Source organism: Cynocephalus volans, chromosome 17 (assembly GCF_027409185.1).
Source record: "Cynocephalus volans isolate mCynVol1 chromosome 17, mCynVol1.pri, whole genome shotgun sequence".
Classification (NCBI taxonomy): domain Eukaryota; kingdom Metazoa; phylum Chordata; class Mammalia; order Dermoptera; family Cynocephalidae; genus Cynocephalus; species Cynocephalus volans.
Window position 1 is genome coordinate 23,680 of NC_084476.1, and position 23,534 is coordinate 47,213.

General features: G+C 37.6%; 1 protein-coding gene across 1 annotated transcript; it reads right to left on the minus strand.

The window, feature by feature from the left end:
- Window positions 1–532: 532 nt before the first annotated feature.
- LOC134365789 (zinc finger protein 665-like) lies at window positions 533–23,159 on the minus strand. The gene is made up of 4 exons (XM_063082076.1): window positions 23,078–23,159; window positions 20,722–20,780; window positions 6,040–6,166; window positions 533–4,079 (listed from the first exon to the last, which is right to left on the minus strand). Exons 2-4 carry the CDS (start codon window positions 20,776–20,778, stop codon window positions 1,609–1,611), a joined length of 2,655 nt encoding a protein of 884 aa, XP_062938146.1. The 5' UTR covers window positions 20,779–20,780; window positions 23,078–23,159; the 3' UTR covers window positions 533–1,608.
- Between the last annotated feature and the right edge of the window lie 375 nt (window positions 23,160–23,534).

Here is a 23,534-nt window from a genome sequence, read left to right on the forward strand (position 1 = left end):
AGTCCCCACCTGGTAAGGTGTTCCATATGTATTGCATGGTTTCTGCCCATAATTGAATTTTCCCATAAGCAGACTTGGGTGTAAAAGGTGACAATACAGGTTTCCCTTCTGTGTGAATATTCTCATATTCAAGAACAGGTAACTTCTCTCAGAAAGTTCATAAAGTCAGCACTGTGGGCTACTTGTGTCATAACACAAAGAGATCACAAATGAAATGGGAATCTATAGCAAGCATTTCTTACATAAGTGTGAATAAAGAATTTGTGGACAGAGTTGAAGATCTACTTTCTTAATTCAGTCTGTCTTACATTATGGTGAATTTCTCCCACCTACGGCCTCTGACCCTATCTTAGGAGTTCATCTGCCCTTCAGTCCCAAAGAATGAGAAATCACGGACAATTGTGTATTTTTTTTATTGCCTGGCCTGGAAGTAATGTTTATCACCTGTATCCATACTCCCCTGAACACAGCTAAATTACATGGTTCCACAAACAATAATTAAAGGCTGAGATTGTAGGCATGTGTACGAGAAAAATGGCGTTTTTAGAACATACCCAGTCTAATCCAAGCAGAATTTCCCCCCTGTGTAAATTATCTCATGGCTGCTGCAGTGTGAGTTCTTTTTACTTTACTTTTATTTTCTGTTTTTCCCCCGTGTCTGGCCAGTACAGGGACCCATGGTGTCATTAGCACCATGGTCTAACCAACAATACACTTAACTATAGCCAGCCCTGTAACTGCTGAAAAATGATGTTTTCACAATTATTGACCGCCTTCTATATCTAAGGGTTGCACCTCTGCTGACTCAACCACTTATAAAAATGAAAAGAAAAAAGCTATGATACAAATAAAAAACAACATGGTATAACAATTATTTACAAGGAATTCTTCTGTATTCAGTAATATAGATGTTCTACTCAAGATGTGAAGAACACAGAAAAAAGTTCATAGGTAAAATTGAAACGGTACACGATGTATAGAAGGGGCTTCATCATTTGCAAGTGGTTTCATCAACAGGGGCTCCAGGAACCACCCTCCTATAACAAGGGACAGTTGTGCATTTATAGGGCTTCTTCTTGGTGTGAGTTGTCTGATGAAATGTGATGTGATTTATGGCAAAAACCTTCTCCCACAGTCATTACGTTAATAGGAATTTTTCCCATGTGTGAATTTGTTCATGTCTATTATGGTGAGTTCCAGCAAAGTTTTCCCACATTCCTTACATTCACATGGTTTCCCACCTATGTGAATTCTTTGATGGCCACTGAAGTGTGACTTTTGGTTAAAAGCTTTTCCACATTCTTTGCAGTTATATGGTTTTTCACCTGTGTGAATTCTCTGATGCCTGCTGAGGTGTGACTTTTGATTAAAAGGTTTTCCACATTGTTGGCATTCATATGGTTTAACCTGTGTGAATTCGCTGATGAATGCTTAGCTGTGCCTTGTGGCTAAAAGCTTTTCCAGTCTTTACATTCATATGCTTTCTCATCTCTGAATTTTCTGGTGCCAGCTGAGGTATGACTTGTGGTTAAAAGCTTTTCCATTCTTTGCATTTATGGTTTCTCACCTGTATGACTTCTCTGATGCCTGTTGAGGTGTGACTTTTGGTTAAGTTTTTCCATATTCTCTAAATTCATATGGTTTCTCACATGTGTGAATTCTCTCATAGCCACTTAAATTTTGCTTAAAAGCTTTCCTGCTTTCTATACATTCATATGGATTCTCACCTGTGTGAATTTTCTGATGCCTGCTGAGGTGTGACTTTCGGGTAAAAGTCTTCCCACATTCTCTACATTCATATGCTTTCTCACCTGTGTGGCTTCTCAGATGCCTGCTGAGCTGTGACTTTCGGTTAAAAGTTTTTCTACATTCTCTACATTCATATGGTTTCTCACCTGTGTGAATTCTCTTATGAATGCTGAGGTATGACTTCAGGCTAAAAGCTTTTCCACAGTCTTTACATTCATATGGTTTCTCACCTGTGTGAATTCTCTGATGAATCGTGAGCTTTGAATTTTGGTTAAAAGTTTTTCCACATTCTCTACATTCATATGGTTTCTCACCTGTGTGAATTCTCTGATGAACATTGAGGTATGACTTCAGGCTAAAGGCTTTTCCACATTCTCTACATTCATATGGTTTCTCACCTGTGTGGCTTCTCTCATGCCTGCTGAGGTGTGACCTTCGGTTAAAAGCTTTTCCACAGTCTTTACATTCATATGGTTTCTCACCTGTGTGACTTCTCTGATGAATGTTGAGCTGTGACTTTCGGTTAAAAGCTTTTCCACATTCCTTACATTCATATGGTTTCTCACCTGTATGAGTTATCTCATGCCTGCTGAGGTCTGACTTGTGGTTAAATGTTTTTCCACATTTTCTACATTCATATGGTTTCTCACCTGTGTGAGTTCTCTGATGAGTGCTGAGGTGTGACTTTTGGTTAAAAGTTTTTCCACATTCTCTACATTCATATGGTTTCTCACCTGTGTGAGTTCTCTGATGAACGCTGACATATGACTTTTGGTTAAAAGTTTTTCCACAATCTCTACATTCATATGGTTTCTCACATGAGTGAATTCTCTCTTGCCCACTGAAATCTGACTTTTGGTTAAAGGCTTTTCCACTTTCTTTACATTCATATGGTTTCTCACCTGTGTGAGTTCTTTGATGAATACTGAGCCGTAACTTGTGGTTAAAAGCTTTTCCACATTCTTTACATTCATAAGGTTTCTCACCTGTATGAATTTTCTGATGCCTGCTGAGGTGTGACTTTTGGTTAAAAGTTTTTCCACATTCTCTACATTCATATGGTTTCTCACCTGTGTGAATTCTCTGATGAATGCTGAGCTGTGACTTTCGGTTAAAAGCTTTTCCACATTCTCTACATTCAAATGGTTTGTCACATGTGTGAATTCTCTCATGCAAGCTGAAATCTGACTTTTGGTTAAAACCTTTTCCACTTTCTCTACATTCATATGGTTTCTCACCTGTGTGAGTTCTGGGTTGAATACTGAGGCTTGACTTTTGGTTAAAAGTTTTTCCACATTCCTTACATTCATGTGGTTTCTCACCTGTGTGAATTCTCTGATGACTGCTACAGTGTGACTTTTGGAGAAAGGTTTTACCACATTTATTACTGTAAAATGCTTTTTTATATTCTTTGCATGGTTTCTCACTGGGGTGAACTCTCTGATAAACAGTGAGAGCAGACTCATGGTAGAAAAATTTTATACATTCATTACATCCATCTGGTATTTCACCTGTGTGAATTCTACCAGGATGGCTGAGGAGTGGATTCTTACAGAAGCTTTTTCCACAGTTAATGCTTCCATAGTACATTTCTCCTGTGTGAGTTCCCTGGTGCATTGTAAGGTCTGACATCTGACAAAAAAATTTCTCATGTTCATTACAACCATAAAGACTCTCCTTTGTAGGTGTTCTCTGATGTGAAGTAAGGTATAATTTCTTAATAAAAGACTTCCCACATTCAGTATATTTATAGTGCTTCTCTCCGGTGTGCATAATCTGATGTTTAGTGAGTTCAGGCTTTCTATAGAACATTTTCCCACATATACCACATGGAAAAGTTTTCCTTTCTACTTGACTTATTTCCTGGACAATGACAGCTGACTTACCATAGCCTTTCCTATATTCATTATCCTTATAGGTGTTCTTATCCATATGAATCTTTTTATGCATAAATATTGGCTCTGTGTTGGAGGATCTCCCTTTTCCACTGTATTCTGAAAGTTGCTTCCAAGTTTGAATATTGGGATGCTGACTAAGAGGCTCACAATATCTGGGCAATTTTCCAGTTATATGATGGTCCTCAGGTTTCTCTCCAGCAGGCATCTCATCAGGCTCTCTATGAAGAAGTGTATTCTGACATATGTAAAACTCCTCATTTCCATTTTCTGAATACTTTCTGTTATTTATAATCAGATTTAAAACATGACATGAATTCAAATAAAATGATTTTCCTAACACAACACTCTCCTCAGCTGATGTATTGCTGTTGGTGATTACAATTTGCTGAGTTTCCTGGTTCCTCTCCATGAGGTCATCATCTATCAGGACATCTGAAATGGGAAAAAATAACATAATGAACCACACATGAGCACATCTTGCTCAAGTAAAGGTACAGAAGTGCCTTCCAATCATAGTTAACAAAAGATTTTATTAAAAAAATCAATAATGGATATTGGTTTCATGAGTTTTTGGAGTTTTTTTCTTACTGACAATGTAATATTGTACTTATATATCTTCTGTTATATCAACTTTTCGTTTGTTCATTTTTAAATTTTAATTTATGAGTAAGTACGTGCTAAAAACTTTTATTTTCTGCCTCCTTGTAGATTTCAACTAAGCACCTTTCATTTCTTTACACCATCTTCTGTTTCATTTTTACAAGGATGGGTGTACCCTGCTGCTTATTTCACAATGAAGATGGATAAATTTTCCATCATCAGTTACTTTCAGGTATAGAAGTGAGCCAATTTTTTTTTTTATCACATACAGGAACATGGCTGAGGACTAGGATTTTGCATTTATGTTTATGTCTTACACTCCTCCTTTAGAAAACGGCTATAGGAATGTAGAAGTTTTCCAAAGAATAAAATATTATTTTCTGCCATAGATAAAGATAGCTTCCTCCAAGTTCTTCGTTTAACCTGACTTCCTCTCCTTCTCATAAACCATTGAAATAAAGGAAACATCAGTTCTCCATCCTAGACACCCACTTCTGTTCTAAAATATTCAGTTCTGCATCCAGGGCTGTTCCCACCATCTTTGAAATATGTTCTTTTGACTGCTCCTCAAATCAACTTGTATCCTATTCCCAATTTCTGGTACATGGAGCACCACTTGGTAGCTCACTTCTTGTGAAAGCTTTAGTGCAATGAAGTTTTGCTGGTCTTCTATTCTCATAAAATGACTGCCCTGCACATTTCTCATTTTAGTTTTTTTTCTGAATGATTTCCACAAACAAACAAAAAAATAAGCTAACCTTGAACTCTACTTGCAATCAACAATCTTATCCCCTCAACATGGAACCCTTAGTTCACATGGTCTTGCCACCCAGAATCTTCTGGTTTTCCTTCAAAGTCAAGGACCACCCATTTCCATTCTCCCATGCAGGTTTCCCCTCATCTTCATGATTTTTGATGTGGTGGTACAAGGCTTACTGCTGTGTCTCTTCATATTTTCATACTGAATTGCTATGGGATACCCTGCACTACTTTGGGGTTCTGTGAAGAGTCCCCACCAGAACAAAGGCCCTCATCAGATGCAACCCCTTGAACTTGAAATGCTGAGCCTCCAGAATACAGTTATAAAAAATTTTTTCTTTATTTATAAATTAGCCAGTTGCAGGTACTCTGTCAGAAATGACAGAAAACAAACAGATAAAGTATGACAAAAAATTACATGAGAATTGAAGAACAAGCAAACTGAAAGTGTTAAGAAAGCAAATAGAAAAAAAAATGTCAAAGAAGGGAAATGTATGAATTAGATTTTGGGTACATACGAAACAGATTCAGCCAAATAAAATATTGGGATGTACATGGGACACCCCACCTTCAAGATTACAGGATTGCAGATGAGCCATCCTCAAATCTGTGACTTGGGGGAAAAATTGCTAGAAACAGCTGAACACTTCCAACATCTAATGAGCTTTGCTTTTCTTGGCTTCTGCACTGTATGTGCTGACAAATCTTGCGGGATCTGGTCTGGGCATTCGTCTATTGTCCATGGCTCTACTCCTTCTAACTTGACAATCACCTCAGCTTTGTTAGTGCAATGTTCTGTTAATGGGAAGAAATGTAGGACTTTTTACAACTGCTAAGTCTGATCCTTGGAAGAATAGCAAGAGCTCAGCTTCAGATGTTGTGCAATAAAGAGGCAAATTTGAACCTTGTGAGAGAGAGCATGTTTTCAAAAACTGTAATCTTACCAAAATACCATGAAACCCTATAAATGGTTCCTATATTTATGAACAAAAAATAAACTTTCTCTTGAACATTACTGGGGAGTTTTACTCACTCAGGGACACCAGGTTACTGTAGGTCTCCAGCATCACATCCCTATACAAAGTCCTCTGAGCATCATTCAGGTCCTGCCACTCCTCCCAGGTGAAGTCCACAGCCACATCCTCAAATGATATCAACTCCTGGAATAACACATTGTTCTCAACTCAAGACAACATTTCTGGATCACAAAACAGAAATCTGGGAGTTCACACCTCTGTGTGTGCATGTGTCATATGTGTCTTATATAAGATGCCACTTTGTTGTACTCCATAGAGTGGAAGGAAGAAAAATCAAAGTACAAATATACTGGTAGTGTAATAAGTTATCAATAAATAAAAATAATATTACAAAACTTAGTTTATACCTTAAGAAATACCCTTATTGCTAGTGATAAAAGTGTGAATAAAATTTTTCTTTTCCAAAGAGTATAAACAGGCATGGAGACATAAGTATAAATACATACCTGAAATACTGTGTTAGATGAGCAAATTTCAACACAAGTTCAATATAGACTAGCATTAGAAACAAATAGAAAATATAGTTTTATTTTGTATTCAGTTTGGACTTCACTGAAATGACAAAGATGTTAAACTGATCCATGTGAACTGCATGGTCTCATGAATATGAGGCAACAGCAAAAGTCCAGTCACAGGAACACAAAGAACACACCCCACATTAATGAAACTACACACACAGCACCATGTCTGAGTGAATGATCTTGGGTCACATAAGGGAAAAAAACAATACTGAAGCCACTGATTATAGAATGATTCTGCACTTAAATATGGGACCTGTTTCAAAGAGTAAAACATTTTATGTAGTCATCGTTGTTTTCTATTTATGGATTAAAAGTACATTAAAAAAAGCATTCCAAAATTTCCTTCCTAGGTGCCAAAGGATTGCTTGTGTCCATACCAGGGTGTACTGCCACTTTCTAAACAACAGGGAGCAAATAATGTAGTCCTGTAAGTACATAACTTTATTTGTGTTTTAATAGTCAACCACTACAAGGAGAATGGGATAGGCTTTTAGGGAGAGTCAGAGGGAAAAAGAAAACGGTGACAGAAAACCAACTACATTACAACACAGAGAAATAAGCACACAGAAGAGACAGCACTATAAAAAAAGAAATGGGGAATGAAAAAGCAGAAACAGAATGTGGTAGTAATTTGCTGTGCAGAAATTAAAAAGAAGAGTTTTTCTCTCAGGCTATCTACATAAGCGCAGCTAGTTAGGCCCTGGAACTGCAAAAGCAAAGTTTGAAAAATGGGAGAAAAATATAAAGAGCGAAAGTGAAACAGACTTGAATACATAATACTTGGAATATCTGTGGAAATGTCCAAGTGGCAATTTGGTATATGATTCCAACATTCAAGAAAGTGAAGTGAAGTAAAGATTTGAAAAGTATCAAAATTTCCATGTTATCTGAAGACATCAGAGTGAATAAACCTGAGGTTGAAAGTAAAAAAAGAACAAGTATAGAATCTGCAGAAAGTCTTTATCTTTAAACACAGGATAGAGGGGAAGAAAAAGTGGCATTAAATCATAAATAAGAATTAGTTCTCCCAGAGGACAATTCTTAATGTGAATTTGCCTTACAACAGATCATCAAACTACATGACACCAAACCTAATACAACTTCAAGGAGAAATAGAAGAATCTACCTCAAAACTGGAGATTTCAACACCCTCTATCAAAAATGAACCAGCAGACAGAAAACTATAAAAGATATAGTTAAACTCAATAACGATCTGGTTATAATGGACAACAGGATAGACATTCTTCTCAAACTCACATAAAAAAATCACTGAGACCATATTCAGATTAACATAACACAGTTTAGGAAAATTAAAATAATAGAAATCATACAATATGTGCTCTCAGACCACAAAATTAAACTAGAAATCAGAAACAGAGCAATGACTACAAGATCCCCAAACAGAGTGGGATTAAACAACACTCCAATACATGGGCTAAAAATAGAAAAGAAAGAAAGAAAAATCAAGAAAATTAAAAATATTTTTAATAAATGAAAGTGAAAATGGGGCTGACCAATTATCTCCCTTGGTTAGAGCACAGCCGTGTAATGCCAAAGTCAAGGATTTCAATTCCCATACCAGACAACCACCAGAAGAAAAAAAAAGAGAGAGAGATAAAAGAACATCAAAATTTGTAGGATACAGAAATAAGTGCTCTCACAAATTTTTATGACACTGAATGCATACGTTAAAATAAAAACATATGTAAAATCAATAATCTATATTTCCACCTTTGAAAACTAGAGGGTAAAGAGAGCTCATTAAATTGAAAGGAAGCAGAAGAAAATAAATAAAAAGTAGAACAGAAATAAAATTGAAAGTGAAAATCTAGAGAAAAAATAAACATCTAAAAAGCTAATTCTTTAAAAAGATCCATAAAGTTGATAAGCCTATAGCCAGGCTAACTAAAAAGATAATGAACACAACACAGAAATTACTAATATCAGACACTAATGACAGAACATCACTATAGATCCTGTGAACATTAAACAAATAATAAATACTATGAACAACTCTGCACACATTTGACATCCTACATGAAACAAAGTCCTTAAAAGACAGTTTACCAAGACACACACACACACACAAATACACAATGTGAACAGTACTGTATCTATTATGAAAATTGAATAAACAAATAACATTCAAAACAGAAAGCACCTGTCCCAAGTATATTCACAGGAGAACTGAAGCCAACATTTAAGGAAGAAAATATACCACCTTCCTACAATCTATTGCAGAGAATAGAAGATGCAGTACTTCCCAGCTCACTGTATGATGACAGCATTACCTCAGTACCAAAACTTGACAAAGATATGAGAATAGAAAACTACAAACTGTTATCTCTCATGAACATACATGCAAATAAGCTCAATAAAATATTAGCATACCTAATCCAACAAAGTCTAAAGAGCATTATGCACCATGACCAAGTGGGATTTATCCCCGGTAGGCAAGGGTGGTTCAACATATGAACATCAATTAATGTAATCAGTAACATGAAAACACTAAAAATAAATAAAAAATCACATGATCACATCAATAGATTCAGAAAAAGCCTTTGAAAAAATACAGCATCCATTCATTATAAAAATTCTCAGTAAACTAGGAATAGAGGGGAACACCACAGCTTGATAAAGATTATCTACAGGGAGCTGCACCTAACATCACACTTAATAGTGAGAAACTCAAAGCTTTCCCAGATAATCAGGAACAAAGCAAGAATGTATCCTCTCATCACTCCTTCAACATCATACTTAAAGTACTGGGTAGTGCAACAACACAAGAAAATAAAAGATTTACAGATTGTGAAATAAATAAATAAAATTGTCTTTAGTTGCAGATGATATGATTATCTGTGTAAAATATCCTAGCAAGTAAACAGAAAACCTCCTGGAATTATTGATTACAGCAAGATTGCAGGATACAACATTAATATACAAAAGTCAATCACTTTTCTATACCCCAGCAATAACCAAGTAAAATTTTAAAAACAACACAATACTATTGACATTAGCAACTCAAAAAACAAAAAAGAAAGTTGAAAACCATCTACTTCATAAGAAACTAACATCAAGAGTACATTGAAAAAATGCCTATAACTAAACAACAAAATAATCTGATTAAAAAATAAGCAAAGGGCTTCAACAGACATTTCTACAATGATATACCAATGTCTAACAAGCTCATGGAAAGATGCCTAACATCATTGATCACTAGAGAAATGCAAAACGACAATGAAGTATCATTTCACAACTAATAGAAATTAACAAGTATTGGCAAAATTGGAAACTTTGTATACTTTATGTTAGTATATAAAGTGATGCAGCTGCTATTTAAAAAACATGGTACAGTGACTTCTCAAAAAATTAAAAATAGAATTACCATAGGAGTCAAAAATCCAAGTTTTGTGTATATATCCAAGATAATTAAAAGCAGAGTCTCAAAGATATTTCCACACCTGTGTTCACAGCCTCATTACTCACAGAGTTAAGAGGTAAAAGCAACCCAAACGTTCAGACATGAATGGATGGATAAATGAAATGTGGTATATACATACGAAGAGATATCCAGCCTTAAGAAGAAAGGAAATCTTGACATATGCTATAACATGCAACCCTGAGATCATGCAAAGTAAAAAAAGACACTCACAAAATAAGTATTGTATGGTCCAACTGAAAAGAGTCAAATTTTTAGAAGCACAAAGTAGAATGGTGGTTGCCAGAGGCTGGGAAAAGGGGGAAATTGGGAGTTGCCATTTAATGGATATAGAGTTTTAATTTTCCAAGATAAAAAAAAAACTTGTGGATATCTCCTGCACAACAGTGTCAATATGCTTTCCTGTATCAAAAGGCCAGAGTCAGAAAAAAGTCAAAAAAGAATGTTGGATCCCCAACGTATAATAACCAAAAATAGGTAAAATAGGTAAAGAAAGTCAGTCAACTGCAAACCCAGACATTCAAGGAAAAGAGATATTAACAGAGAATGATGAGATCCCAGAGGACACAGTGAAGAGGCACAAAGCATCCTTTCCAAGGACAAGGACTGGGCCGTAATGAAATACTAAAGCAGGTGCCTGATGGGAATATGTAAGAACTCAGACCACTGCCCTCAGGGTGCTGCCCCTTCTCACCAACCCTGTCTGAAGAAAAGTCCATACATGGTCCTGCCTGTCCACTGTAAGCTGGATGTGTGTTTAAAAGATGACAGGACACTACAGCTTATTTAGCTTGGCTTTTTGTCAACTGTACAGTGGTACAGTATTTCTAGGGCTCTTGAGGTGGCAAAGTATATTTTGCATGCAGTAGAAATTTATGGTCAGTGAGCAGACTGGTCTGTTGAACAGTGCTGCAAAGTCTTGCTATTCCTGTTACAGAGAGGTGGAATCTAATTGCCTTCACCTTGAATCAAGGCTGGTCTTAGTAATGTGCTTGACTAAGAGAAGCTAGACAAACTTGACTACCCTGAGAATGCCACTCTGTGAGGAAGTAGAACATGGCCACAAAGAGAGGGCTAGATGTCTACTCAGTGTTCCCAGCCACTAGTTTTACCAGCTCAGAGCAGAGACATTGTGTAGCAGCAAGCCCATACCACCCTGTCCAGTTTACTATCCCAAAGCACTGTAACATGTAATAAGATGTTCTTGTATTAACCCATAAAAGCCTTGTTATACTTTGTTGCACAGATTACTGGAACACCAAAAAAAAAATAATTAGAGACCTTAGGTACTACTTTGATTTGAAACATGAAGAGTGTAGGTTCACATTGAATATTAGATACAAAACAAAGGATGAAAGCACTTCACATCTTATGTTAGGTCTCAAACTACAATTGTGAATGTAAACGTTCAGTTAACTGGTTTGTCAATTTTTGTTCTTAACTAGCTCTTAGCTACAGTTCTACTTTAAAAACATGCTGATGACTAATGCACACATCCATTTTTCTCATTCATTTTTAAGTAATTACCTGAGATAGAACAAAACACATCTGTAAGAAAATTTAAAAACATGATGGGTCTTATTGAACTACAAAGTTAACTGTATATTAGTAAAAACTACAAATACAATCACTGGTTTAAATTTATAGAAGCAAAAGGTAGATGTTATGAAAATTTGTACTTTGTTTTTATTATTCCATGACTGTTTACTGACCATTGTTCAAACACATCCCAGTAACTGTTGAAGGCTTTCTCTCCATGGACTCCTAAGGATGTCACCACAGGTGTTGGCTAGAAGTATAGGTCACAAGGGATTGAAACTCACAGCCCAGCAAACATTACATTCAGGTTTTTACAAGAATGATATTTGCAATTAACCAAAGTTACTGTCTTTTGAGTACCAATATCTCCCCCTATACTGACAGTGTATATAGAAATTAGAATAAAATGAAAAGACCAACAAACAAACATAGCAGGAAGTAACACAACATCAAATTAGGCCCAAGAAACAGGGAGGCATCCAGGAGAAATTTCATTTTGGTGGCTTGTGTCAGCGGTTGGCCGGTAGTCACAACACATATAACAGAAGGGGAACTGGTTTTAATTTTAGATTTGTTGACCTTGAGGTGATATTTTGTATTTTTTTTTTCCTGGCAGCTGGCTGGTGCAGAGATGTGAACCTTCCACCTTGGTGTTGAAACACCGTGATCTAAACAACTAAGCTAACAAGCCAGTCCCTAGAGATGCATTTTGAATTGCAACAAATGAGCATTCAAAAAAGTTCTACCTATAATAAAAGACTAGCAAAGAAGTACAACCTGGAGAGAAAGAGGAGTGCAAAATATACAGGACTGAATCAGTGAAAAAGAATTTCACATGAGAAGAACAGGGCCCAGGATGAAGCACTTTGATAAGCTATGTTATAAAGAAGAAAGTAGAAGAATTCAGGAGAGAAGAGCAAAAACCATCAATGAAGTCATGAGAGAAACTAATAAACTAACACAGAGGAATTTCCAGGGGAATATCATGAACAGTAGTTCAAAATGTATCAGAAGACTCTGTTGCTTTGCCTACCATGGATTTTTCACCCCTTTTCCCCTGGTTGATGGAGCCACCAAAGATTACTCAAAGCCCATCTCTTCTGAGCAGTGAGAAGCCCCCAAAAGGGGGTAATCTCCCAGAACCCTCAAGAGAGAGGCATTCCTTCCATCTGGGAAATTAACCACAAATTGGGGTTCTCATCCCACATTTATTCTCCAGACCATGAAGTTACAGGAAAAGAACATAGGTGGCATTTTTTTCTAAGTACAGTTTAACAAGTTTAACAATAGAAGCTGGTAACATTCAGTAAGAAAAGCAAGGTGACGTTCTATAATGCAGTTTTTCAAGAAGTTAAGTTGATCCACCAACAAAAGCTTGATCTTAACAAGCATTCTCTTCTTACAGCAATTTCCCAGTATCTGTACATATCAATCAGTAACCTATCTTTGAGCCAGCAACCTTGCCGTGTTACAATTCTTTATCTTACAGCAGAGATTATAGCCTGGGGAAAATTTTCTGTCCTTTGCAAGGTCAATATTTGAAACTGCAAGGCTTCAGAAAACCAGGTACTGTGAAGTATATTTGCTTTATGCATACTCCACATCTCCCCCCATTTTATTTATTTAAAAGAAAAAGCAAAAGCCTTTTAGTTTACTTCAGGTGAGCGCTGATGATGTCATCATCTCAGAGTGGCTGTATCAGCATCATTCCAGGTGTTGTGAATTGGGTATAATTACCAGTTGTTGAAACTCCAGAATAGGATTTGGCTCCGGATAACAGTTGATTCTGAGTCCAGAGAGTTTGTTAATGTTCACCTGTACAGGACATTACTATTTTTAAAGCATCAAGTCTTTTGTAAAATTTTTGATCAATTACAAGTCTTTTGTTTAGGAACAGGATGTCTCATCCAAGTTACAAACACCCTCTTTAAGACCAGAAAAATTTAGAGAACTGCTTTTGTAGAGAAGATGTTATTTCCCCCTTTATGATCAAGGCATTCCTCATAAAAGCATTGATGACCAATATCTTGATTGAAAAGGTCTTATTTTCTTTGTACAAATCCCTCAGTGTTGGAGGGGAAAGATGAACAGCAGGATGAAGCCAAATTAAGGCAACATGAAAGAGGAGTAAGAGCTTAGAAGTGAGACATGCTATCTTATATACAAAGACTTAAATTATATCCTGTTATAGAGTCAATTTTCATTAAATTTATAAAAATAGCCATTGTCATAATAATCATAAAGATACTAAAGTTATTAAATTTGGGGGGGGATCAAATAGGGAGAAAACAAATACTTTTATCTGTTTTAAATGATATTTTACCAAACTGTTGTTAGTTATAGACAGCTTGAGAGAGTGTTTTTACTTTTGGAAAATAAAACATTAAGAGAACCAGCAGAGTTTCAAAACAAGGAAATTATAAAAACCCATAATTCTTTTTAATTAGTTCACTAATTAACTTTTGTTGTTTTGACCTTAGTGAACAATTTCACAAACCCATAAGTTTCTTCATTAGAATTTTAGAACTTTACTTTAAAGCTATGAACTCAAAGTTTGTCAGGAAACTGTACCTATCAGAGTTTTTCCATGAAATATTTGAAGACATAACATTTTAAAATTATAATTAAACCAAGATTATGACTGGTAGCAGTTATATCAAAACACAAATATTTAAGAACCTTACAAGATTTTGGAACACATATCCATAAAACCTTCAGTACTGACAATGCTTTCCCATATAGTCTAATTTATTAAATAAGCCAATTAGTTTTGATACATTTTTTATATATACTTTGAGAAACTCCAGGGCCCTTGGAACTCCTCAAAGTTAGTTTAAAACAAAAGGTTGAGCTTTCAGTTTTGGAAAGCTTTGTCAAATAACAAAAGGCTTAAAACATTTTGTTGAATAAAATCACAAATTATTACAAAAAGTAAAACCAAAGTGACAAAGGGTTTCAAAGGCAGAGAGCACAAGAAATTATCATGAAATAAGTTTCTTAAACCAGTTATCTAAGGGACAAAGAAAACCTCTTGCAATTTTCTATTAAGAGCAGTCAAGTGAAAAGACCTCTAGTAATCCTCTTTGATTAGTAAACCCAGGCAATGATGGGTGCTGATAAGAACATTTTTATACATTTAGGTAAGTAAATAAGCAGAGCAAATTATACAAAGCCCAGTTTGAATTTTAGCTGTTTTTACCAAATACATATTTATGGTTTCCCAGCCCCAAACTTGGTGTATTAGATCTGTATCCTTATCATTTAATGTTAATTTGGGCCTATGGGATATTGGGCATAGGTCTCCATTCACGAACCATTTTGGGTCCCAGGTTTTCATGTGGCATTTGGAGCCATGTGGAGCTTAAGACAGAGGGCAGTATTTACAAGGATAATGTCTAAAAGATATTGTTTCCCCCAGCATGGCCAGGAGGCAGAGCTATGATAACAAGGAGATATATTGACCTACACACAAATTTAGGTAAAATATTCAAATCAAATTTTGAAAATATATTTGTCAAAACTTTAGAAAATTTAAGTCACGTGAACTTGAAAGGTATACTTATTTATTTAATGAGCGTGCATTAATTTTAAGCCAATTTGGTATCTTGCAAACAACACAATTACACATACAGACATGAACATATAGACATAACATACAGCTTACACACACGTATATGCAGCAATAAACAAGAACAAACAAGTATCTTACAAGTTTTGTCCAAGATGTAAAAAAAGCTCACTAGTAAAAAGGACAGTCAGGTTTAGATTGTGTTTTCTAAAAAAGATTTATTGGGGAGGCCTCACCCGGCCTTAAAAAAATCAAGATAACAAATTTACATTGTAAAAGCAAAGTATGCAAGCCTTTTCAAGAAGATGCAGAGGAAGTTTTCCTTTTTTAAAAAATGGCATAGAACTTTACCAGAGGATTTTGTGAAGAAATACATAGATAAGTGTAGAAGAGAATGTAGAAGTCTATTTAAGATAACCATCTGGATATCAGAAAATTTGAGACCATCTAATTAAACAGGTAGATTTTAGTTTAGTTTTTGTTTCTCAAATGAGTGACTGAGCTTAAGGGCTGAGCTATTGAAAGCTATTTGACTGTTGAAGTTTTTTAATTTACCCTTGGTCAATTTGGAGCTTGTTGTCATGATTTTCATTACTGGTGGTCTGATGTGTACCATCCCCGGTGAGATGGATTGAGGTGTGATGGCAAGGCGTTGAGATTTTGGGATCAGATTCAATTCCTAATCTGGATTGGGGTTCCACATAAGGTTTAACTGCCTTAGCAGGAATCCATAGTGGGTCTGTGGGTGAGAGAACAGATGCATACCCTCTCCCCCATGTTAACAATTCAACAAGTCTCAACCATTGTGGTCCCATTGGCAGGTGGTGGAATAAAACCAAGGGTCTAGGTCTCTTTTTAGGAGGCATAAAGTGTCATTCTGTGGCTGTTAATTTTTGGGAATTACAGTTTAAAAAATTAGTGTAAACAGAGCTTTAAAGACCTGTTCATGAGAGGTCAGTCCTATATCTATATTACGCCTCCTTTGTTTAGTTATGTGACCAGTGGGGTTAAATGGGATTCCTGTGACATACTTAATGTTCCAGTTGTCACAGAATACTTGAAAGACTTTGGATCTGTATGCCAGTGCGTTATCTGTCTTAATTTGATTTGGAATACCCATGGTGGCAAAGGCAGAAAGACAATATTTTTTTTAACATGTTTAGCAGTTTGTCCTGTTTGGGCTGTGGCATGAATAAGACTAGAGTAAGTATCAACAGCAAAATGTAAATATTTAAGACGTCCAAAAGTGGAATAATGAGTGACTTCCATTTGCCAAATTTCATTACTTTCTATTCCTCGAGGATTAACTCCTCCAGGGAAATTAGATTTAGAAAACCTCTGACAATTGGGACAAGCATGAACAATATCTTGAGTTTGCCTGTAAGAGATCTGATGCATGTTTGCCAAAGCTTGTGCAGCCTGTTGAAAAAACTGATGAGAATCAATAGCTTTCTATAAGACATTATTATACATAACAAAGTGATCAGCCATATCATTTCCAATTGATAAAGGGCCAGGAAGACCAGAATGAGAACGCATGTGAGTTACATAGAAAAGATGATGTCTTTTTTGAATAAGTTTTTGTAAATGTCAAAACATTTCAAACAAAAGAAAATCATTTCCCTCATGGACAGATACATCTTGAATTATCTGTAAGACTCCAACTACATAGGCAGAGTCAGCTACTAAATTACGTGGCTGAGTGTAAAAACACTGTAAAGCTGCAATGGCAGTTGCCAATTCAGCCCTTTGAGTGGACTTATGATGGACAGTAACAAAATGTTTCCAGATTCCCTGTTCCTGCCATGTTATAGATCCCTTTCCTGATCTGCCAGAACCATCAATAAACACAGTTAGTGCTTGAGGGAGGGGAATAGGGGATAAACAGGATTTTAATTGTATGGGCAATATTTGGAGTCCTTGTGAAATTTTATCATGGGGTAATGAGAATTGTATCTTACCAACAAAACCAGCCATAGTTATCTGTAAAGACTCTGATTGTTCAAGGGCAGCATAAAAATCTATTTTAGAAAGAACAGGATTAATAATATCAGGATCATACCCAGTAAGTACTTGACAACAGTGTCTTCCCCTAATGAGTAAATGAATATGTTGTTCTAATTTAGTATGTAATTTTGTTGTTGTTGTTGATGGGGTAAGAAAACCCACTCAATGAATCCTATTTGACAAAGAAATTGGCAAAGCAAACCTATGGGACTATGTGGGGTGCTTAAAGTAAAGAAATGACTTGAGATTTAACAATATGTGTTAATTGTCTAGAACATAAAAAGGATTCAATCTGTTTTAATTCTAATTTTGCTTCTTCAGATAAGTAAGGAGGGGAAGACAGATCAGGGTCTCCCTTCAAGGTATTAAACAAATGTTATAATTGATAAGTAGGAATGCCCATAGAAGGGTGGAGCCAGTTAATGTGGCCAAGTAATTTTTGTAAGTTATTTAGAGTAAAAGGCTCCTGGATATGAAAAGATATGTTTTGTGGCCATATACTTCTCTGAGTGATTTAAAAACCAAGGTATTTCCAAGGCTCCTTTATTTAAATTTTATCTGGAGCTACTTGTAAACCAGCATTATTAACTTATTTGATTAAATGTAAATAAACTTGTGATAACCGTTCTGGATTGTCATGAGCCTTGTCAATTTGTCCAGTTATAGCATCTTGAAGATGATTAATAAAATCTATATAAGGCACAGTGGGTCCCTGTCCAACAGTAGCAAAAGATTTAGTGGGGGTATTCCAGGGACTATGCCATGACTCTAAATGTCTCATTTGTAACTGTTGTTTAACAAGTAAAGTAACTTGATTTAATTTCTCCCCTTTAAGAGGCCACTGTTCCACCCAAACTGGAGGACCAGGGGTCCATTGTAATTTGAATGGTGGGAATGTGGCCATGGCCATCATGATAAATTCTGAAGGAGATGTCCCAATAGAAATATCCCATTGAGCAGGGAGGTCTTGGTTCCCTAGAATTTGAGGTAGATCTGGAACATAAGGCATAATGGAGGCAGTTTGTCCCTCGGGGCCAGTACACAGCAAAGGATTTTTACTTTGAGAAGGGTTTTTGAACCTGCCTAATCCAGTAAGTGTAACTGCTAAAGTTACTTTCCATAATGGAGTCAAATCCTTTTTAGCAATTATGGTAACATCAGCCCCCAAATCTGTAATTAATTTTTGTTCAACACATAACGTCAACAGTGGCTGAGTCTTACCTAATCTTTGTATCCAAAACACATCAGGTGAAGCAAGAGGTTGAAGTTTAAATCTTATCTCAGGAATTTTGGTCCAAGCCTTTATGGCTGCTCAAGTTGTTTGGTCAAGTAACATGGCCATACTAATTTGAACCTCATTTTATAAATTTTTGAGTGAAATAGAATGTAAGGCTTCCTGATATTCTTGTAGCCATACAGTATATTGAGCAGGAGTGAAAACAGTTTTTCAAAGTGTTTTCCAATCCCAAGGGGTCATATTATACCCATTAGCAATTGATTCTAAGTATTCTTTAGTAAAACTACTATGTAAGCCATTTTCTGTTATGCTCTTCTTAAATCTTTCAAACAAGGAGAATGAGAGGTTTTCATGTCTTGACTGAGTCCCAGTTCTTACAATGGGAAAGACGTGATGAGCATCAACTCCCATGTTATGCCCTTCTTTAAGACATGAATTGTTTGCCTCCAAAGGTGGAGGCAGGGGGAGAGGAAGAGGAGGTGGCAAGGATCGTTTTTCATCCTCTTTAATGGCATAAACACATTTTTTCCTTTTGTTAAGGTCCTGAATAGTTTTTAAAGCAATTTGAAAAATTTTCCAAACCACTATAATCAATAATTTAGTTAGATGATGGTTAGTTACTTTAAAACTACTGCCTTAAAGAGACATAGAAGTAATGAACTATGTTGAACTTCCTTCTTAGACAGTAAACAACCTATACTCGCAAGAATAGATAGAAAAATTGAGAAAGAAAGCAAAACTTCCAGGTAAAGCCCTAGCTAGACACTGCAGCAGGCATGCAATCACTTAATTGAAAGCCACCTCTGTGATTCCCCCTTACTGGGGTGAGTCCCCCTTACTGGGATTTCCCTCTTGACAGGATGAGTAGATGTCCTGTTTCTTTTCTGGGCATGCTCTTTCTTTTCCCCCTTTTGTTGGGGCCTCCCTTTTGTTGGGAACTCCCTTTGGTCGGTATGAGTGGCAGAAATCCTGTTTCGTTTCCTTTCCAAGTCTTGGCAGGTCAGTCTCTGACCCAAGGACCCAGAATTCATCACATCGAGGTCACCATTTCTTGCTTTGCCTACCATGGATTTGTCACCCCTTTCCCCCTGGTTGATGGAGCCACCAAAGATTACTCAAAGCCCATCTCTTCTGAGCAGTGAGAAGCCCCCAAAAGGGGTTAATCTTCCAGAACCCTCAAGAGAGAGGCATTCCTTCCATCTGGGAAATTAACCACAAATTGGGGTTCTCTTCCAACATTTACTCTCCAGACCAGGAAGTTACAGGAAGAGAAGATAGGTGGCACTTTTTCTAAGTACAGTTTAACAAGTTTAACAATAGAAGCTGGTGACATTCAGTAAGAAAAGCAAGGTGACGTTCTATAATGCAGTTTTTCAAGAAGTTAAGTTGATCCACCAACAAAAGCTTGATCTTAGCAAGCATCCTCTTCTTACAGGAATTTCCCAGTATCTTTACATATCAGTCAGTAACCTGTCTGTCTTTGAGCCAGCAACCTTGCCATGTTACAATTCTTTATCTAACAACAGAGACTATAGCCTGGGGAAAATTTCCTGTCCTTTGCAAGGTCAATATTGGAACTGCAAGGCTTTGGAAAACCAGGCCCTGTGAAGTACATTTGCTTTATGCATACTCCACAGACTCAAGTTAGAAAAAGACTAAAAAATCCTCATTGGATTTGAGTATAATTTAGGTTATAATTCTACATTTTGCCTATGAATCTAGTACAGTCTTCCAAAGCCATCTGGAACTAGATTTATGTTAAAACCTTTATAAAAAGCTTACTAAGCAATTTATGCCTTAGAATTAGATAACTATGTCCACTGCAGAAAGTAAGAAATGTTTATTTCCAGGTCAGCAGTGAAAAACTTTCTAATATCGATGGTGTTGCACAATTTGGTGTCACCAAGTCTTCACATTCCAAGAGAATTTGGCAGATTCTTTTCTTTCTTTCTTTTTTTTTTTTTGACTTTTTCATGACCGGCACTCAGCCAGTAAGTGCACCGGCCATTCCTATATAGGATCCGAACCCGCGGCAGGAGCGTCGCCGCGCTCCAAGCGCCGCACTCTCCCGAGTGCGCCACGGGCTCGGCCCGGCAGATTCTTTTCTGAACTTCCATTCCAACCATGTAAACAAGGTGTCTGCTTTTTTTCCATGGCATCACAAAGACCAGAGAAAATTTCATTTTCAACTTAGATGACTCTGAGGTCTTACAAACTGCTATATCTACATGCCAACTTTATCTTATGAACTTACATTTCTTTGGAGTTGAGTTTTACTCATCTATAATTTTCAATTTTAATTTATGCATGTCATAATGCTCACAAAATTTTTAAAAAACCTGAGTAATAAATAACCAAAAAACTCACCAGAGATTTATTCATCTTTTGTTGCTCTTGTAAACCCATAGTGCACTCTGGCAGCATAGCTGGGAGAAAAGAGAGTGGAGTGGATTAAGGAGAGAACTGTTGTGGCTTGGCTCTACATTCTCTTTCCCAAAACTCTCTACTTATTAGCTGAAGAGGACAAACAAACGAAAAGCCTTCCTGTGAGAGAACAGTCCTTCATGCCTCAATAAGGGGCAACAAGGACCCCATTACAGATGTGGCTACAAGTACATTAATAGCTACACATTACACATACAATTTATTTTGGGGTCAATGAAAACATACATAGCCTACTGACTTAGCATGAGTCAATATGCCTAAACATATAACAATACCTTAAACCAAAGGAAAACACATTGTGACATCACTAGAATTAGTGTTGTAGAAATCATTTGGCTATGTTAACTGGTACCCTATTAATATATTAAGTTCACATGACTCCAAAAAAGTGTTTCCATTACAACACATCTTCCTTTTCTGTACCTAAATATCTGGATAGTGTGCATCTTGTAACCCAGCACGTTGCCCATGATTATATAGGTAAACAAAATGCACACAATGTATATTTCTGCTTTTACACTCATCTCCCTGTACCCAAGCCCTCATATAGCATGCTCTGACAATAAACTAGTCTTTGTCATGTGACCTGCTTTGGACACTGGCACACTAGAAAATGTCATGCAAACATAGGTTTGAAAAGTACTGGCCATTGGTGCTTGCCTCTTAAACACAGTCATACTGTGAAGAAGGCTGGGGAGACACAGAGCCCAGCCAAGGGTCAGCACAAACCACAGGACATGTGAGTGAAGCCAGCTTTAATCAAACAGCCTCAGTTAAGATTCCAGGTGACTAAATCCACATTTGTAATAAAGGGAACACTAGAACAAGAACTGCCCAGCTAAATGCACCCCAAGATGTGGATCCATAGAACTTCAAAAAAAATAATATGGCTGGGTTTTTAAAGCCATTGGGGTTTGACTTGTTTCTTACATAGTAAATACTGAATGATACATCTAAGTCACCCAAACTCAAAACATATATAACAAAATAATGTGGGGGAGAAAGTCTTAAATTACAAGTCAAAAACATTCAACATACCTTCACAACCACAGGTAGAAATTTTGAACAATCACAATGAATGCTAATCTCATGTATTTCAGTGAAGTTTCTAGCCCTAACAGAGGCTAAGGGATTCACAAAAAACAATTATTTGCACATCGGTAAACTAAGTTGTAACTTTTGTTTTGTATTGTGTTGCTTTGCCTCTCAAGGATTTGTCACCCCACTTCCCCTGGGTGATGGAGGCACAAAAGATTACTCAAAGCCCATCTCTTCTGAGCAGTGAGAAGCCCCAAAGGGGTTAATCTCCCAGAACCCTGAAGAGAGAGGCTTCCTTCCTTTTGAGAAATTAACCATGAACTGGGGTTCTCACCCCACATTTATTCTCCAGACCAGGAAGGTACAGAAAGAACATAGGTGGGGTAATAGTTTAACAATAGAGGCTGGTTACATTCAGTAAAACAAGCAAGGTGACATTCCATAATGCAATATACAAGACACAATCACTGTTTAGTCTGTGCAAAGCTGGGATCTTCACCTTTCTGGGACTCTTTTGCCTCTGCCCTGAAGCAGTACTGAGAGGGTTTCGGCCACAATAATGCTCTCCCAGGTGGGATTCCTATTCACAGGACACCGTCCTTCGAAGTTTGTCACACCTCCTTCACACCAAAGAAAATGGGACCAACATCCAGTTCCCCAATCTCCTTCCTAGAAGTCACTGTCCTGGAAGCAAGGTTGTGTATCAACTTCTGTAAACTCCTGACTTGCTGAAGAAACACGGAGACACCCACGACCACAGCGGCCACAGAGTGACAGTCTGCACACACCTCACAATCCCAGATTCACCTCTGGGATGTGGGGCTTACACTAATGTCAACACGCTCACGTTACAGATGGTGAAGTGAACGTCCCATAGGTCGGTACCAGGTTCCCGATGGCGGAGCTGGAACTCGACCTCCCCACACCTCCCAGGCTCTCTGTCTTCACAAACCCCCACCCACGTTCCCGTCACCACGGGATGTCCCGTCCTGGGACATCTGGAACCGGCTTCTGCACACCCTGCAGCGCCGTCCTCTGATGGAACCGTCTGGAATCGTCTGGAAAGCACGGCCCGGCTGCCCCTTTCCCGGTCCGGCCGGCCCAGTTTCGCGCTCGCGCCGCACGTCAAGCCCCGCCTGCCCGAGGCCCGCGGCGCTTCTGCCTCCCAAGTGCCGGGACACTGTCCCGCTCCCCAGAGCCCCCGAGGCCCGCGGGGCGCCTCTTTCACCCTCGCACCCACCTTCAGGGAGGCACAATCAAACCCCAGGATCTGAGGAGCAGCGCGGGGGATTCCGGGGCATCTGGAATTTCCAGACAAAAGATGGCGGAGTGGGCGGAGCCGCACATGCGCAGAAGAAACCCAGAAAGCCCTTCCCGTAGTCCTGCGCAGGTGTCATCATTGCAGGCGAAACTACATTTCCCAGATGGCAGCGCAAACGGAGCCGCTTGTGTAGAGAAGGAACTTGGAGGAGCTGTTTAGTGCCCCTGTGCTGGTGACGTCACTGTAGGGTGAGACTACATTTCTCACAAGCCTCTGTGGTCATTCTCTAGGGACCGAAGGAGAAATTTTTGTTTATTTTCTCAGCAGGGATTCTTGCTACCAGGAGAACAGGACCTGACGGATAAAGACTGGCCTCTTTCCACGTTATTACGAGGTAGAATTCTGATTCTTTATTAAATCCTAGTTTGACAACCTG

Coding starts and splice junctions, on each gene's coding strand:
- LOC134365789 (XM_063082076.1), bottom strand. CDS start 20,778: ATGCTGCCAGAGTGCACTATGGGTTTACAAGAGCAACAAAAGATGAAT. Junction 6,167..20,721: donor AAAAGATGAATAAATCTCTG/GTGAGTTTTTTG, acceptor GTGTTATTCCAG/GAGTTGATATCATTTGAGGA. Junction 4,080..6,039: donor CAGTAACCTGGTGTCCCTGA/GTGAGTAAAACT, acceptor TTCCCATTTCAG/ATGTCCTGATAGATGATGAC.